The sequence below is a fragment of the Lissotriton vulgaris genome, chromosome 10 (assembly GCF_964263255.1).
Source record: "Lissotriton vulgaris chromosome 10, aLisVul1.2, whole genome shotgun sequence".
Classification (NCBI taxonomy): Eukaryota; Metazoa; Chordata; class Amphibia; order Caudata; family Salamandridae; genus Lissotriton; species Lissotriton vulgaris.
Genome location: NC_141698.1, coordinates 544,237,754 through 544,256,738, shown reverse-complemented (window position 1 = coordinate 544,256,738; position 18,985 = coordinate 544,237,754). Strand labels below are relative to the sequence as shown.

The window sequence follows — 18,985 nt, the reverse complement described above, 5'->3', positions numbered from 1 at the left end:
ATGGATATTTTGAAGATACATATGTGTGGAGTTAGGAGCATTAAAAAACTATACGTACCTTCATCATATTGTGGTAGTCTATATACTGGATACAATATATTGGCTAGGCGATATTTAAAGTTTGATATTATAGTAGAGCATCACCCATCCCCACGCATGAGGCAGAGTTACTAACAGCAGTGTCAGGAAAAGCCTTGTCATAATAAAATGCCTCCATATGACTAAATAAAGAACAACTTTCGCATAAGCGCCTACTGGCACAACGGAAATACTACAGGCTACAAATCTCCACAATTCGGTATGACTAGGGCTCAGATTTCCATCTGTATTCATGCATATTTATTATGTGCTTTGTGGAAAAAATGAAGTGCTGATGGGCATGTTTCAAGATTTATTAAACCGACAAATGTTTACTCCTGTTTGAATGTGCAGTTGATTGTAGCCATTTACAGAACAATATAGTCATTTGAAACAATTTGCTTTGTAGAACATCTTAACCAGCTGTACAGCTGCAGTTGAATAAGTTCCATTAGGGAATTGTTTTACTTTTATTTTTTACTCCCCTTCCTTTCAACCTGCCCAGCGATTGATCTAGCACTCATGAATGACAGTAGTGAGAGTCATAAAAACAAAACTAGTTTCTGTATTTATCCATATTTTTAAAAAAAATACTTAAAGAAAAATAGATGCTTTTATGTCAGTATTTATCTGTGGAAATGAACAACTGCTAGCCTTAAGTATGACCTAAAACAGCATAAATAGGTTTTACATTTTCAATCATTTTGATTTTCAATATCAACATGTTTGTTTCTCAAAATACGTGGTTTCCGATCAAATATGCACTTTCCGTTTCTTCAATATGGCTACAGTAGATCCACTGAATTAAGTATTGTGCCGGGCACCACTTCAAGGAACTCCTTCTTGGGTGCTGATGAACTACTGGTAGCACCTGGGCAGCCCGTTGGAGACCTCTGCCTGCCCCTGATGGGCTTTTAGTATTTTCTTTTTATTTTTTTAACTGTTTTTAATCGTTTAATTTGTATTTTATACAAATAACACAAGAAGAGCAAAACAATTTGACAATTTAGTGGCACACGTTGATGTCCGGTCTAATCAGAGTATTGAAGCATGGCAGACATCATGACAACCCCTGACATTAGCCCAGGTTTCTGAAGTCTCTCCTTTGACCCCATATTTTATCAAACTTTCTGTGACAATCTGTGACCGCATACACTGTTTGTTTGGCCTGCATACACCAGTTCACACCCGCCTTCCAAAGTGATACGGTCAGAGGCTCCCCAGTCCTCCCACAGCCATACAATATTTTTCCTATCAACCATGACAGGCACATTACAGAACAATGATGTATACATAGGCAGCCTCCTCCCTCCCTCCCCCTTCCCCTCCCCCCACCACCCCGTTCCCAATAAATCCATCATGGTAAATTTCCGATCTATCACCATTTGGCCCAGTTGTGCCCAAAATGTCCGTAGCAACGGGCAGTCCCAAAGGGTTTGGTAATAACATCCCCTGGCATCAACATCCCCACAGACTCCTATCATTGTCTGCCTTCCCCATGCATAATATCCCGGTTCTAGTATAGTATGCTCAATGTAGTATTTTAAGCTGCACCACTCTAATCCCTGCCTTAATGGCAATCTCTCTTGCATAACTGCACGCCTCCCCTAGTCTTCATCTGCCAAAACCCCAAATTGCATTCCTATTTGCCCGTTAATATATCAATAGATGGAAGACTGTTGTTTAAGAGTGCCCCATAGATTTGTGAGATGACATGCTTATGCAGTGGAGCCGCTAATATTAGGAACTCTAGTGGTGATTCGTCTGACACATCTTGTAGAAATTCCCCATACCATGTGAGAGCATGAGCGACTTTTTTGTATTACCTTTCTCTCAAAATGTAACGTTTTGTTTGATAATATATTAGATATGGTTGGTTTATTGCTTTAATTTTATGTGCATTAATTCATTGAGAATCTATGTTTGATAATCATTTGTTTAAAAAAACGCGCTTGTAGTATCTGTTTTCCCCATCTTGACACCTGCCCTCCTTAATCGTAACCCCAATGCACTAAACGCAGGGAAGTGCTTATCGACTGTATAGAGATAGTCAGTCCTATCGAGCATTCACTGTGGCGAATGTGCTGCCTGAAACTTTTACAGCTTACTAAACTCAGACATGTGCATGTTGTTGGCATTAGTGAGTAGTGAACAACTATTTTTTAAATCTCTTCTCTTGAAATCATGGTGAGAATTTCCACATTTTTGTTTGACAAATCTTTTTCTTTTTGTGATCATTGCAGGATGGCATTTTACTTAGAAGACGTAATGGTTTGTACAAAGCGCCTTCTTGAGGTGATCTCTGGCTGGTTACCTCGACATTTCATTGGGACATTACTTGTATCCCTCCCAGCTTTGGCCGTCTTCTCGCACTTCACATACGAGTTTGAAACTAACATTAATGTGAGTAGCCTCCATATTTGTATCTATGGCCACAACTAAATCACTTTTCCAGCTCACCTTGTTCTAAAATATGTGAAAAATGATAGTTGGATAGAGCCTATTGTACTTCTGTTGCCCACCTCCTTCTGTCAATGAAAGTTTAATGACGTAAAGCAAACAGATACGTAAAGAAAAAAGGTTCCAACCATCTTTTTGGACAATGCCGATTGTACACATTGGACGTTTCAGGGCGCATGCAACAATTTTTGCCACTGTATGAGCAGTCAAGCTTTTATGTTCTCCTTTACCGTTATAATAACGTCACATTTGATGCTCTTAGTTTGAAACTGCTGGAAACACCTTACATAATTTCTTAGACTTGCCTTGCTTTGAGATGCAAATGTTAACATTTTCTTTTTGTAATATTGACTGCATATTCCTCTGAGATTGAGCAGGTAACCAAGTGAGCAAACCGAGGATTCTTCACCTACCAACATATGACACATCAGTGACTTTTAATGGAGGCTCCTCCCACTATGGTTGTGCTTTAGTAAGACCGAGATGGTTCGTTTAAGAACTTTGCGGTATGAGTTGATGAATGAAGAATCTTGTGTGTAAGATGCTTCTTGATTGTTGAATACACTAAAGCAAACAAAGTGAAGCTTCAGAGAAACTCATGACTCAGAAGGCAGTAATGTCAAATCACAAAATGTTTGTTGAATTTAGACTTTTGTGTTCCTTGCCAATCTTTATTACCATTGTCAAAATTCCCAATGTCAAGTGTCAGCAAGAAAGGTAAAAAAACTCCTCCAAATGCATTAAGACCAGAATCCTTTGTGCTTTGACTGCCATGTCCACCACAGCGTCTGGAACAGAGCAGGTCCGTTAGTGTTCCCTCGCAGTGGAAGATAACTCCTGATGAAGGGGGCAGCTTATGTTTTGTGGGATTTTTTCTGGTGGTAGATGACTGCTCTGGGGATCTGTCTTTTAGGGGAAAAATAAAAAATTTCTGCAAGTTGTGACTAACAGACTTGCTGTGACTGTTTTTTCCTAAAAGGTGTCTGCTTTTAGAGATAGAAATAATTACATTTAGACCCTCCCAATCTTTAAATGACTGGCGTATTTTGAGTTATTTTCCAGTATTTCATTATCAGATTTTCAATTTGTGTAATATCTCTTCCTTTTAGCTTTACTCTTCTGCAAGCCTTCAATGGCTGCTGATGGCTAAAGATAACTAATTCAACACCACACAGTCTCTATTGGATGGTACTGCAGGACATATTTGGTGAAGCTGCTCTGATTCATCCTTTTCCCATTGCCATGCAGACTTAAAATCCATAAAGCAATTTGGTTTCGAAAATATTTAAGAACGGATTGATCATCAGGGTTTTTCCTGACCACGAGTAATCGGACTTCTGTCTTGAAATGCTGTACCATTTATGAGTACAGATAATAATAGTATAATGATGGGTGGAGGGCTTTAATTAATATAAGCCGCTGGTGATTACCCCATGCTGCATTCCAGTTGATTGTTCGTTTGCCCACCATGCCACTGCAAACTGAAACCAGTCACATGGAAATCAGTCTTGGCCCTGCTCCATTTGGAACAGTCCAACCTGAACTGCCAGGCCAGGTTCCTTCTAAAAAGGAACAAAAGCAACCCCAGACCAGAACCAGATGAAAACAATCAAAGGACTGAGTAATTTCCAGTGTTTGAGATTAATTCAAGCATTCCATCCATTTTTTTTAATCATGGGTACAGTCATGTCCAATCAAGAGTTGTAAGTAATTAACAATCTTTTTCTAGAAAAAGGCATTTTGTTGAATATATATATATATATATATATATATATATATATATATATATATATATATAATATATTCCCAGGATTCCAATGTCATTTCAGGTATGTTTCTAATTGTTTTATATGCACATTTTGGGCATTACATCCACCAAAGAACAGTAATATCTGAATAGAACATTCACCTCTTTGTCGAGGTCTGGCCTGGTTCTCTGCCGCCACATATGGGTATTTGATGCATTAAGTGCTCAGGTTCAGATAGCGGATGTGCTACTGTTGAAAATAAGATGTGAACCCCAAAATTTCCAGAGATAACAGACTATGTTGAATAACATTGGAAATGTTGAGAATTGGAAAATATAACTCAATTGATGTTGACTAAAAGTATTGCAAGATCTGTCCTTACTGAGTACACTCATTGCTGCTAAATATGTTTTTCTGTGGAACAATTATTTATATAGTAACTTACTGTACCAGGGAGATCTGAAGGGATCCTAAAAGAATTGCGTCAAATATTTTAAAGAATTAAGAATGCAGTGATTTTGGATTACACTGAATGTCATTGAGATACACCCATAATTAATGCATGTAGTACCAGTGAATCAACAATAGCATCAAAATGTACTTCACCGGTCATGTGACTTTTAACTTTTGTTCCCATGACTGTAAATCTACAGGTCACACCTTCCCATACTCCTTCCCCTAAAAATGTGTGGTTATGTCTTTTGTGTTGATTTATTCAAGATATCCCATATTGGCACTGAGCAAATGTTTAAAGATGAATGTGGGAGTTCCGGAACTGTATCTGTTTGCGTTTGCCAAATACTTTTTTCTTCAACCTTTCCATCCGAATTCAGTAATGTGCTTTCTTACCATTGGACAGTGGAGAAGGGAGTCCTCAGTCTAGAATGTAGGACAGTATTTAGTCATGCGTTCTACAAAAATTCTGGATGAAAATGCTACCCTTTGTGATTTGAGGGGGGGGGGCGTTCAAGATCTGGTTTGTGTTTCTTTGTTATCAGTGTAATAAATTGGCAATTGATGAAAAGGTGCTTATTTGTTTAGAGGCAGAGATTGTACAGCAAATGTGTGAGAGTTAACTCCTCAAAGAAGATATGTAAGGCAGCCACTTAGTCATCAATGTATAGATGTTCTGTACTTTACTGCCTTGATCTAAAAAAAAAAAGAAAGAAAAAGCTTGGTCACAAACACATTTCATACATTCAGAGGTAGAGCCCACATTGGTTAGTATCATCTTCTTTTTCTGTGTTATCACAGTGACCCTCCCCATAACTAACCAATTATATTCTTTGGAGATTCTTTCACGGATGAATGATAGGCAGAGCAAAAGTGTACATTATAAGTATAGGTTAAAGATCTTCAGAATTAATAGTTTTAATTGATACTTTAGTTCGTCTGGACCTTATTCTTCACAGCCTTGCCTTCATCTTATTACTTCAGAATGCTTCCTACATCTCTATAAATGGGAATTAACTGATGATGCTAGTGCCAGATGTATCCTGCAATGTTGTCATTTCTGGAATTTGCTGAGATTTACCTTCCTGGATTTCTCTGTCACATATTTAAGGATTCCTAAGTTAAAGCTGTGCAACTGTCTATATTTATCAATGATTTCAAGCCTTACTGCATGATAAGAAAGGCAATGCACTCTATACCACATTATACCGTGCATCTAAGATCAAGATCTTGATGGGGAGATACACTGAGCTGCATCACTAACCATGAGTTGCAACACTAGCCTATATCTATGTGCCCCAAGGATAGGTAACTTAACCCAGTCCAGATCTTCCTTGTTCTGTCCTTCCTCCACTTCACAAAAGAGTTAAAGACCTCCTCTTCAATTGGCATCAATCACTCTGCACTTTGACCACTTTGTTACCAAACTACTAGAAAGATAGTTCACTTCAGCTCACCAGCAAACCGTGATTCAAATAACTTCTTATTGGAAGGTAAAAACACTTTCTGAATCCATTAGCAGAGGGTTCCTTGTGATCCCGCCACCAATCCCACTCCCTTATCATGATCGTCTAGCGACCTCTCTTGATATGTCATCACTTAATTGCTTGGACTGCTCTGACAATAGCCCTTTCCCCAGACCTACTCCTATTCCTCAAGTAGCATGTTGGCATGGTAGAGGCGAATTACTAGACCAACCTGTAAGGAGTTCCATACCTTCGCCTTAGGCAGTGATCACCCTCCCTCATCATGCCTTCTAGTATAATTTTATCTCATGAAAACATCTAGTCATCTGATCCATCTGAAAATAGACATCTACTTAACCCTTTACATGCCTGCCAACGTTTTCCCTTGACTCTTGAATTTCACGCTCTCTAAATCTCCTGTACCTCTCCATCCCACACTTCAAGCAGCAGGAACCCCCTTGATTATCTTCTGTAACCCTTTTCCATTCCTTTTTTACACAAATGTACTCTTCTCTCAATCCTTTCTTCCCTTTGTAAGCCTCTGTTTCTCTACTCGTTACCACTCTTCCCCTATTCGTGCCTCCTATTATGGCAAACCTTTTCTTGTACAGTGCTCTGTAGCTTTTAGCTAAGATCATGCTGTATTATTCTCCAACGTACACAAATAAACATTAATCTGTTTAAAAAGGTGCATAATATTCATATATTTTGTTATTTATTTATTGTTGTTGTTGTCGTTTACACACATAGGAAAAAGAAATACCGAGCAAAAATATATTACCGATTGACACGTTATTATGCCGATTTTCTAAATATGCCCAAAAAAAACAGTTAACAAATCACTATTACATCTCATTTTGGCAGGTTGCGCCTGATTCCTTAATATATACACAAAATAAATATTCTGACCTCACATTATCACAGAAAAATACAGTTGATAACACCTTAATTATCTAAAGTCCCCAAGTTATAATCCTAATCCAACGGCAGCAATCAGCAAAAAGAAGAGGAATTATAATATATTCACATATTTACATATTGACACCCAGGGGGTTTCCAACATTTGGTGTCCATAAGTACCCATATTACCGAAGCCAGTCTGTTATAGGCGCCCACAATTTTTGTCCCTTTTCTCGTCTGAGTCCTCCTTTTAACCGATACACTGAACTTTCTAGATTATATACAGCTAAGTACCGTAAGTGCCAATTACAAAAAGTAGGGGGGGTCAGGCCTGATCCAATTAGAAGTGATGCACAATTTAGCTACATCCATTGCCATAAAGACAAACCCAGTAACCGCACATGGCCAGCTCCTGTTCGCCCCCACACCCATGATGACCATGTCTAGAGAAATAGATGTGGGGAGCCCTAAAACTTTGGCCAAGAAGAATTCCAAATCCTCATAAAATAACGTTAACTTAGGGCAAGAAAAAAACATGTGCACTGTATCTGCTAATGCCGTCCCCCACCTATTACAGGAGCCGCCAACAGATCCCCACACCATTTGGCTATTTTTGCCGGTGTATAATACAAATAAAAAATGGACATAAAATGTTGGCTCCGGAGACTACCCGATAATAAAGTCTGACTAGCTACTTAGAGTGACTCCCGTCTTCCCAAAATTCCGTTCCAATTTATCGTTCTGATTGGCTAAATCATCAGGGAGGGATTACAGCAAAATCTGATGGATCCCCCTTATCCGAGATTTCCTACAAATTAATTAAACTAATATTATCTTCCCATATTCTCCGCCAATACATTGTTTTTTACTATCCAAGAAACTACGAATCTGTAAGTATTTAAAAAAAAATCCCGCTTGTCAAGACCATACTTCTCTTGCAGAAAAGAAAAGGAAGCTAATTGGTTTTCCTGGCCCAGATCCCCCACCGTACTGATCCCAAGGTTGCTCCATCTTTGTGTGATTTGTTCTTGGAAAATTGAAGGTAAAACCCCAGAAGCCGAGAAGGGTGTATAGCTATTGATATTGTATATTTTAAACTTGTTACGCACCTTCCTCCAAACCATATAAGCGGCCTGCATAGTCTTGAATCTGTATTTTTTTTTTTATAATAACTAGGTTCTAGGATCTTGACCAGGCAGTGTTTAACCTCCTCCCCCAGCTCAATTTCGTAAATAGCTGGGCTAAACGCCTCTGAGCACCGGCTCCTATCTCCACCCAGAAGTATCCCCATATGTTGCAGCATACATGCCCAGTAATAAAACAAGAAGTTAGGGATGGCCCAGCCCCCACGCATTCTAGGTAGGGTCAGCCACTTGGCCGCACTCTCCTTGATCTGTGATAGCTCCACATGAATCTAGAACACATCCTTTCGATCTTTTTAAACCCGAAGAGGTATAATATTTTTGGCAATACCATCATTTTGATGACGTTGCTTCACCCATGCAGTGACAGATGTAAGTGGTCTAACCTTTCCAGCTTCTGATTAGTTGTGTCAATTATAGGACCGATATTTATGTCTGGAATTTGGTCCACCTCTACAGTAAGCTTGAGCCTCAAATAAGTCACTGCTGGCATAATTGGCAGAACCGGAAAAGACTCCCTACCAGAATACAGAATCTGAGTCTTATCGGTATTTAACTTGTACCCTGCATGGAAACCATAGTACTCAGCCTGATCTATAACTGCAGAGTATGCCGACAGTATGTCAGATGTAAATATCGCAACATCATCAGCATAAGCCAATGTCTTCTGTTCAAAACCATTAGCTCTTATAGGCTGGATATCGACACATTGTTCGAGTTTCTGCAAAAAAGGGTCGATATACAGCGAGAACAGAAGGGGAGAGCAGGGGTAACCCTGCTTGGTGCCCCTGGTGATATTTATCACATTGGACTCCTGACCTAAAATACGAACCCCCGCCACCGGTAACACATATAAAGCCTGGATTGCCTGAATAAATTCCTTAGCCATCCCCTTCCAACAGTGGACGGACCACCAGAACCACCAGGAGACTCTGTCAAACGCTTTCTCAGCGTCCAACAGGATCATTGCATAATATTCATAAAGGACCATTGTTAACAAAGGTAAGTGTTTTATTTTGAAGACAGGTCCTGCTTAACCTTTCTTATCACAGAGGCCAATGAAATCTACCATCATGGAGAGATAAAATCAACAGAATATGTTGTGTATTGACTGTCTTGCTTATAATTGCTGTTAGGACAGTACTTATGGATTCCCGCCGCCCACTTCTGACTAACACTGTCTTTGCTTTCTCTATAGTATGCTATGTTTCTGTGCTCTGCAATCCTCATCACCATCATACAGTACTGTAACTTCTGCCAGCTCAGCTCCTGGATGCGGTCCTCTCTAGCCACAATTGTGGGAGTGGTGCTACTCGTCCTGCTCTACGTCCCGTTGTGTTCCGAAAGGTGAGCTGTCAAACCGAACACAGCACTTGCCTACTAGTTTTTTAAGTCTTTGTTTACTCTCTCACTCAGATAGGCCCTCAAATCAACAACCCTTAGCCTATATTCTCAATTCCTTTATTTTTTACACTGCGGCTCTAGGGTTTCTGGGAATAATACCAGGGTTCTGCAGCACTAACTCTTCCATAGCCTGATGATAATTTTTAAAAGTTCATTTAGATGTCTTTTAGCCCCCAAATGTTGCTTTTTTCAGGATACCACAATAAATAATGCTGTCTTTTTTTTTATGAGTCTTCTGTTCCTTTTTAAAAAAATGTATAATTTTTTTAGTTCTTGTGTTTTATTTATACCTTTCTACGGAGAATCCTGTTTCAATTGCAATCCACTTCACTTAATGTAGTTTATTCCAAATTGCTACTCAACTATTTATTTTTATTTTTCCCTTTGTATCCTTAAAGCTCACTTGTGGTTGATTGTTTAACATTCTGTGGCGTTGTCCTGCTTATGTCTTTTGGTCTTCTCCATTTAAACAAAGGAGGACCACAATTCATGTGTGGTAACTGTGGGAGGAACATATCTGTAATATCGTTTGTGATTCATGCATGTGTTGTATAGTATCAACTCATGTCTCGGAGTGCAATGCCAATGAAGTTCTCAAATAGAATACACTAGGCTTTATAGGGGAGGGAAAGGGTGTCTAGGCTATAAGCAGTAGGAGTCTTTAAAGTATTTCTTCTTCCGATGAGAACATTAATTTCTTTTTTAATTCTGTTTATTTAACACAGCTCGTAGTACCGTCACAATGATCAGTGAGCAACAATTAGACTAGAAGATAACATTGTGGTGATCAGCAGAAATAGTATAGCAGTACACAATTTGAATGAACAGTTGCATGTTTACCCTTCCAACCATCCTCTCCCCTCCCTGTACTCGCCATGGTCCCCAAATAGTTCTCCATTTCTTCGTACAACCCCTACTCTTATATATGGTTTCCTCGGCATGCTGGCACCAATCTAGGTCCCTCCTCCACTGCTCCCATGACGGGGGCGTCTGGGAGCCCCATCCCCTGGCAATGTTTCTCTTTGCTATCGCCGCTGCTAGTGCCAACCAGAGTTCCTCGTGCCTCGACCAATCTGTGTCTCCAGTTGTCATCAATAACAACCACCTCAGCTCCAGCGGAACAGATGTGCCCACAACCACCGACATTGTGTCTGCCACTTTGGTCCAAAAAGGGACTATAGCTGGGCACTCCCATAGTATGTGGTAGAAGGTGTCCTCCCCTTGGCAACCCCTCACGCAAAGGGCCGATGGGCTCCCTCCCCATATGTACAGGTGTGTGCGAGGGTAGTATATGCGGTGAAGTATTTTCAATTGGACCAGTATGACCCTAGAACGGATTTCTATCTCCCCCGGGCTCTGTATGGCGTCTTGCCAATCGTTGTTTTCAATGGCACCTAAGTAACAGGTCCATGTCTCTCTGAGTTTCACCAGTGGGTCAGGCATATTGTTTGAGTTTTCAGTAGATGGTGGACATGAGCTTCCCTAAAATGGGATCTAACCGTAGCCTATCCTCCATGGGAGAATACTCTGGAATGGAAGTCTTTGCTCGTGTGTGAGCGAATGGCGTGTATAAGGCGTAGGTAGTGGTTATGTTGTGACAAGTGGAGGTCGTATGCCTTCCTGAGGTAGGCAAAAGAGCGGGGAGCAGAACCCTTCCAAACGTCACCCAAATAATCTAACCCGATTCATTTCCACACCCCAAAACCAGTCAGTCGTGACACCTCTCGTATTTTATCTCCCAGCCACAGGGGGTTCTGCCAGTCAATCTGTCCGTCCACTTCAGGAACCTGTTCACCTCCCTCCAACACTGAACCACCACCCTAGTATGCGCAGGCCACTCTTTCCCTACTCTCAGAGCATAAAGCTAGTGCTCACAGTTTCCCTTAGGCATTGCCAGTTTGTCCACTCTGTAGGCTGGTTAGGAGCTATCTGCATACACCCACTCGTTTACTACTTGAAGCTGGGAGGCCCAGTAGTACAGTCGCACGTCGGGGAGTGCCAGGCCCCCATCATATACCCCCCTAGTAAGTTTGTTTAGATCTATTCTGGGGGTCCCACCATTCCAAAGCAGTGCCTGCACTGCCTGCAAGATACGTCTGAATACTCTGTGGGGGACAGGGTACAGTGTATTTTGTAGTATATACAGCAGCCTCGGAAGGGCGAGAATCTTAAATAGTGCTGCTCTGCCCATAAGAGAAAGCGGGAAGGATCTCCAATGACTGGCATCTGCCCCAAGGCGATCCAACTGGGGTTGAAGTTTTTTATGAAAAAACTGCCCCACATCCCTAGTTATGTAAACCCCTAAATATTTAAAGCCCTACGTAGCGATGGTAGCTGGGCATCTAGTAGGAACCCGTGGGGGTGGGGGGCGTGACAGAGGAAAGATCACCTACTTACCCCAATAGATTGTGTATCCGGAATAGCTGCCGAACAGTTAAAAAAGATGTGGTATGGCCACGCCATGTACAGTTTGATATCAGCATATAGAGAAATACGCTCCTCCTAGTCATCCGTCCGAGCCAGGCCCCAAAAAGACCCGTCCTTCCTGATACAGTGTGCCAGTGGCTCCAAGGCCAAAGCAAACAAGAGTGGAGACAAGGGGCAGCCCTGCTGGGTACCTCTCTTAAGGGGGAACACCCTGGACACCGTCCCATTCACTCTAACCCGAGCCATCGGTTGTTCGTATAGGAGAAGCACCCATGCACAGAAGGTTGGGCCAAAGCCAAATTTCTGAAGCACCATAAAAAAGTAAGGCCATTCTATACTATCGAATGCCATTGATGCATCCAATGACATCAATGCCGCCTGCCTGTCTCTGACATCCTCTGTCATATATAGCACTCCGTAGAGACGTCACAGGTTGTGACGGGTGCTCCTACGGGGCATGAACCAAGATTGGTCCACATGCACCAAGTCTGGAAGGACCGACAGCAGTCTGTCCACCAAGGCCTTGGCCAGAACCTTGGCCTCCACATTGATAAGCGAGATGGGGCGGTACGAGGAGCAGTGGTCCAGTGGCTTCCCGGATTTGTGAATAACCACTATCGTAGTATCCATTTCTCTAGCTTCCGGGAACATCTGACTAAGGGGTGTGATGATAACATTTGCTCGTCTCTCATAGATTTCTATCGGAAGCCCGTTGGGCACAGGTGCTTTTCCGGATTGTAGTGAATTAAGGGCTTTACTCATTTCCTCTACCATGAGGTCTGTGTCGAGGCGGTCACTCACGGGACAGTTGCGGCAACCGGAAATCCTGCAGGAATTCAGCACAGTCCACCTAAGTTCTAGCACACACTGGTGAATACACCTGTTCAAAATGAGACACAAACGCTTCCGCTATGGCCATACTGTTGGATATTGGGGACCCAGACTCGTCCATCACCTGCGTTACCCATGAGCGCTCCCTATCTCGCTGCTCTAGCCAGGCCAGCAACTTTAGGGATTTATCTCCCACATCATATAGCCGGCGTTGTGTGGCCAGTGCGTAAGCCTGTGCCTCTGAGAACAGTAATTTTGAAGCAAATAGATACTTATAGTAGGACACTAATGTAATTCTGCTCATTCCAACACCAAAATAAAATATCCAATTGAAGGTTGACCAGCCCTTATCTCTGTCTCTGCTTATCCAATTCTTTGTAAGTAGTTGGCTCCAGAGCAATGCTTCAGATGAGAATCCTTAATTTTACTTCACAATTCAAAACTTTAACAATGCCCTCAACCTCAGCATTCAACACTTTGTGACTAAGATGGCATCATTAAAATACCTTATGAGATATCCAAAACATATTTGACCTCTTCAATCTTTGATGGTTTCTTCATAGTGTTCCATGCAGAATTGGGCAGTGTCTTTTTGAGAAGTGTGTGCAGTCATATTTGATCACTACACAGAGACATTCAAAAATTTTGTCATGGTCTTAGCCTTGGTTTTTGCACACAAAGTTCACTTTTCCCTTCATACTTTCAAATATAGAGTCCTTTAGAAGGACATATTATCAAGCTTAATCTGAGTGGTGCTAAGATTTTACTAGTGTGTCTTTCCCTACTCGCCAATGTGGCAGGTGAAAACTAACTTACCACTCTGCATTTAGGCCAATTTGCTTAACTCGTTAAGTAAGAATGGGCTGCAGAGATGAGTTGAAGCAGAGTGCTTTATTCAAGTTACTGCATTGGAGACCATCACGTCTTTACAGCTGATGCCAGGCTCCTCAACTGACCATCGATAACACCAACATTCCAGGCGTCATCGATGATCTAACAAACACGAGGACATGAACGAGGACATGAGCGCATGCACACAATAAAACAAATGAACATTTATAAAAAGAGAACATTTATTAAGAGACACAATACACCTTCCTCCTTAACCTTATCGCTGCTTCTGACGGCCCAAATGGCTGCTTTTGACGGCCCACGGCCGTCGCGGGCACTACCTTTGTAGTGCTGCGCACGTCCGTTGGCCGTCGCGGCCCCGCCCGCTCAGAACATTCCGCAATGGCACGGTACTTTCGAAGCAGTTAAGGGGTTAAAGCATAAACAATTTTGAAAACTAATCCATAGTAATGTAATTCTCGAGATAACCAGAAGATTTTAACATCCTCTCAAATTTGTTAAAAGAAGCATGCTATGGAAACTAATGCATAGTAATGTAATCCTTGAGATAACCAGGAGGTTTCAACATCCTCTCGGCAGACACACAAGTCAAATCTCCCTGAGAATCCAACCAATGAAAGCTTCTATCTCTTTGAACATTTACCCAGTTCTCAAGTTCAGCATTAAATTTAACCAATCTGCTGAGATGCCAAACTCTTCCATCAGACAACTTGACTAAATAGGTAAAGATTTCAACTGCTGCAAGAGCTTAGACAATCTACTTTCATCCTTTTTTACTCTGAAAGGCAATTTGACACGTACCAAATCTCCTTTTTTAAGAAACACCTACTTAGGCTTATGTTTTAAATCAGAATAATTCTTATACTTCTCTTGATGCAACTTGATGTTGTATATTACTTGATCGGGAGACCATTCAGATAACCTTGAATGTTTCAACCAACCAACATTGATTATCTTTTGTAAGGCGGTTACGTGTTTGTATCGAAGACTGACGCAGGGCTTGAGGACTCCTCTAGAGGAATTGCGCACTAAATGGAAGGCTGACCTGGGATCGCCTATAGAGCCTAAACCCTGGGAAATGCTAATGGAACGGGCATGGAAGTGTTCCCGAAATGCGAGATTCCAGCTCATCCAATTCTACGTGTTTCATCGGGCGTACCTCACTCCTTACAAAATGAATTAATTATTTGGCTCCCACACTGCCTGCCCGCGATGCAGACTGGAAAGCGCAGCGTTTATGCACATGTTCTGGGATTGTCCATTGCTCCAGGGGTACTGGGGAGAGGTACTGGCCAAATTGACAGAGGTGACGGAAAGGGACCTGCAGCATACTCCAGGGGTGTGCCTGTTGCATTCGTTCCCCCACACAGCCCGCAACGAAACCACCAGTAGGTTCCTGGATTTGGGGTTAGTCCTAGCCAAGCGCGAAATCACTAGCTATTGGAAGGCGGTCTCGGCCCCCAGTGCTGCGTGCTTGCTCCGAGACTTTATAAAGTGGGCGGACTGCGAAGGGACCCTTCGGCTCCAACTCGTTCAGAGAACTGACAATGACATATTGTGGGACACGGCGAGAGCCTTGGTGGCGATGGCAGATCTGCTTAAAACCCCGACTGACGATGATGACTGATCCTTCCAGCTATGAGCGCTCCCTATGCTACATGAGACCTCAGCCGCAGGCAGTGGGGTGAGAAGGTGGGTGGAGAGATCACTAAAGTGGGCCCATCCTCCCGGATGGGACATGGGCTACTGCCATAGGAATCGAATGGAATGTGCGGAATGCATAATGAGTAATAAGCGCGATGTTAGGGAAGCGGCATGTCTGAGGGGAGGGGGCGGTGGGACCGAGGGGGGGGCAGGGATGGGGGATCGAGTTGGGGGGGGGGGGGGTTGTGTTCTTTGTTATCTGATGAATAGATGCAGACAGTGCTTGCTTAAGCGAGGAGCAATTCGATTGAGCCCCACAGGGCTGTGCCACATGACAGCTGAGATATGACTCTTGATCCAGGACAGGCCGCACTCCTCGCGCTGAAAAGGCAGGCGTGCTAGACCACCTAATGCGAGGCGAGGCAACGTCATGCTGTGATCACAATTGTCGGCTGGGTCTTGCAAGTTTACTGTATACTGTACGATTACATGTATGAGGCATATGAACACGTTATGAAAAATTTTAATAAAATCTATTTTTAAAAAATTGCTTATCTTTTGTAAAAGGTACACGGCATCTCATAAGGGTGAAAGGACTGAAACCAGTGCAGTGGGGGTAATGCAATGCATCCATATAATTTTCTTTACACTGTTTCCCAAGCCATTTCTGGACATGGAACAGGACATAAAGGTGGAGAGACTAACTTTTGAGATTTGTCGGGGTTCAAGCATAAGGAACATTCTCTCATCACTCTTTCCACTTCTGTGTCTACTCCGGGCCACCATTACAAATCCCTCACATGTTTTTTTGTTTTGAAAATACCTAGATGTCCTTCTTGACACAATTGAATAACCTTTACTCTAAGTACCTTCAGTGGAATTATCCTTCCTCTACGTAAATGATTATCATCTACCAAGGACAACTCATCACGTACTTCCCAAAATTGTTTCAACTCATTACACAAGAATTTTTGTCAGACCAACCTTGAGTAACAAAACACTTAACTCTGCTTAAAATGTCATCTTTGGCTACAGAATCTTTCCACTTGGAAAGTTTAAAGTAGGATTTTCGTAGCCCATCTCCAACCATGCTACTTGAAAATCATTGCACTCATCCATTGAAGACTCTAAAGGCAAAGGTAATCTGCTAAGACAGTCAGCCACTTGGTTCTTCACTCCAGGAATGTAACATAAAGTATATCGATAATCCAGAAGGCAAACAGACATTCTTGCGAATCTTGGAGTTGCCTTAAGTAACCGGTCAGGTGAGAGAATCTTGATTAAGGGCTTGTGTCACACTTAATTTCAACATGGAAACATCAAATAAAATTCCTGAAATGTTCAAGACCCCAAACCACAGCTAAAGTCTCCCTTACGATGACAGAATATCTCTCCTCAGCCGAAGAGAGTGCTCTTGAAGCATACGCTTACCATTAACCTCCCTTTGTGACAAAGCAGCACCAAGGCCTTTATTTCTGGCATCGGTAGTAATGATGCAAGGTAAAGAGGGATCAAAACCAGCTAGCGCTTTAACACTACATAGTTCTTCTTTCATTTGGTTAAAGTCATTCTGTAAACTATCAGACCACACGACGCATGTTGTATGTTTCTTCTGAAAAATGATCGATAAATTTGCTGTAAAACTCAATAAGACCCCAAAATTATCTCAATTCATCTTTGTTGGAAGGAGAAGGAGCAAACTTGATAGCATTCATTAAATTAATTTTTGGTCTGATACCATTAGCAGAAATTTCATGCCCTAAATAGTCTTGTGATTGAACCCGAAATTTGCATTTGGATAACTCTGTAGTTAACCCTCTTTCACGCAGTATCTTGAAAACTTAAACTCTATCATCATGTACATATTTAATCTCACCCATGATAAGTATATCATCTTGGAAGAAGAGGACTCCCGGCATGTCTTTAAATAATTTGAACATGGGTTTTTAAAATACAGCACCCGCTGACGCAAGTCCGAACAGCATGCGAAGAAAACGATAACAAACTTGGGGATCATGAAAGTAGTGAGATTCTTACTATCCTCGTGTAGCAACACTTGATGGTAAGCTGAGGTTAAATCTACCACCGAAAACCATTTCACACCATTGGTGAGGGATAATAACTCATTAATTTTGGGTAAGGGAAATCTCTCAACAACAATAATATTATTGAGAGACCTCAAATCAATGCAAAGGCAAATTTTTCCATTGGCCTTGCGCAGTACACCCTAAGGTGCGACCCAATCAGAAGCCTCAAACTCCTCTATAATGCCCTCATTCAATAACCGTTTTAATTCCTTATTGACTTTCTCCCAGACAACTCAAGGAATATGTCTGGATTTATGAACAATAGATTCAGCATTATCCTTAAGGACAATTTTATCGACATAACCATTCAATTTGCCAACTTAAAAAAAAAAAGTCTGGAAATTCTTCATTGAATTTTTGATGATAACCTTCAGTTTGATCTAACCACATGACTTGTACAACCTCATTAGGATTCAAGATGATGTTAAAGTTCCTCTGATGAATCCACCCTAAAACTGAGGGACCATTATGAGCAACATACAACTTCCCAAAGGATGATTTCCCTTTAAACTCAAATTTGAGTTCTCTGAAACCAGTGAAGGACATTTTCTCTTGTAAAACTTTCTGGAGTTACATCAGGAGGAGATAATGACGGTCCAAGAGCACTTGCAAACTTACTATCCCACTGATCTTTATCAATGATAGTGTGGGGGAATCCTGAATCTGCCACATTGAGTATATCTATACCACCCAGATTTATGCAACATACAGGTTTCGACTTGCACTGTAAGCTTAAATGGTTAACAGACTCTGAGACACCTAAACCACAGTCAACATTCTTAACAGATCTTCACCATGTGATGAATCAGAACAAGAATCATCATTGTCGTCTGTAACAAGTGCATTTTTTTTCTTTTTTCTCTTGTCCACAAGCTTTAGTAAAATGAGCAACTAAACCACAAGCAAGACACTTGTTTTTTCGCTGGACACTTTTTAAAATTTGCCAAGTGATTTTTGCTACCACATCTGTAACACTTTAGTTCTTTAGTAAAATTATCCTTACTGTTGACCATTGGTATATTGACAAACTTATTTTTACTCTTGCTGCTTACTTTACTGACAATAGCTTTGTCAATCTCTTTTGGTGTTATAGAAATGGCTTTGGCACATTTATTTGTAACTTCAGCTTTCTTAACAAGAGCAACAACATCAGATAATGGTGCATCACCATATATCCATAAGCTTTCTTGAACATGTTCATTGTTGACATACATAATGATTTGGTCGCAACTTAGTTCTTCCAAAACGTCAAATCTGCAAGTCACAGCAAGTTTTTTAAGATCTGACACAAATTCTTCAATAGTTTCTTGTTTTTCTTGCGTCCTACCAAAGATTTTATGGCGATCAATGGCTATACAAACAGAAGTAGAATAATACACATCTAAATCTTCTAAAACATGAAGAAAAACATTAGTGTCATCAACAGCACGTGTTTTCTTCTTCATTACATTATATACTTTTAATCTTTGAGGACCAAGAGAATGAAGTAAAAT

At 41.3% G+C, this 18,985-nt stretch overlaps 1 protein-coding gene across 1 annotated transcript in view; it reads left to right on the top strand.

Annotated features, from left to right (window-relative positions):
• The window catches only part of ADCY9 (adenylate cyclase 9), a 458,142-nt gene that overhangs the window by 389,286 nt on the left and 49,871 nt on the right, over positions 1 to 18,985 (top strand). The window contains exons 8-9 of the mRNA XM_086941385.1: positions 2,322 to 2,481; positions 9,446 to 9,594. Coding sequence (XP_086797511.1) covers positions 2,322 to 2,481; positions 9,446 to 9,594 — 309 coding nt within the window. The remainder of the gene's footprint in view (positions 1 to 2,321; positions 2,482 to 9,445; positions 9,595 to 18,985) is intronic.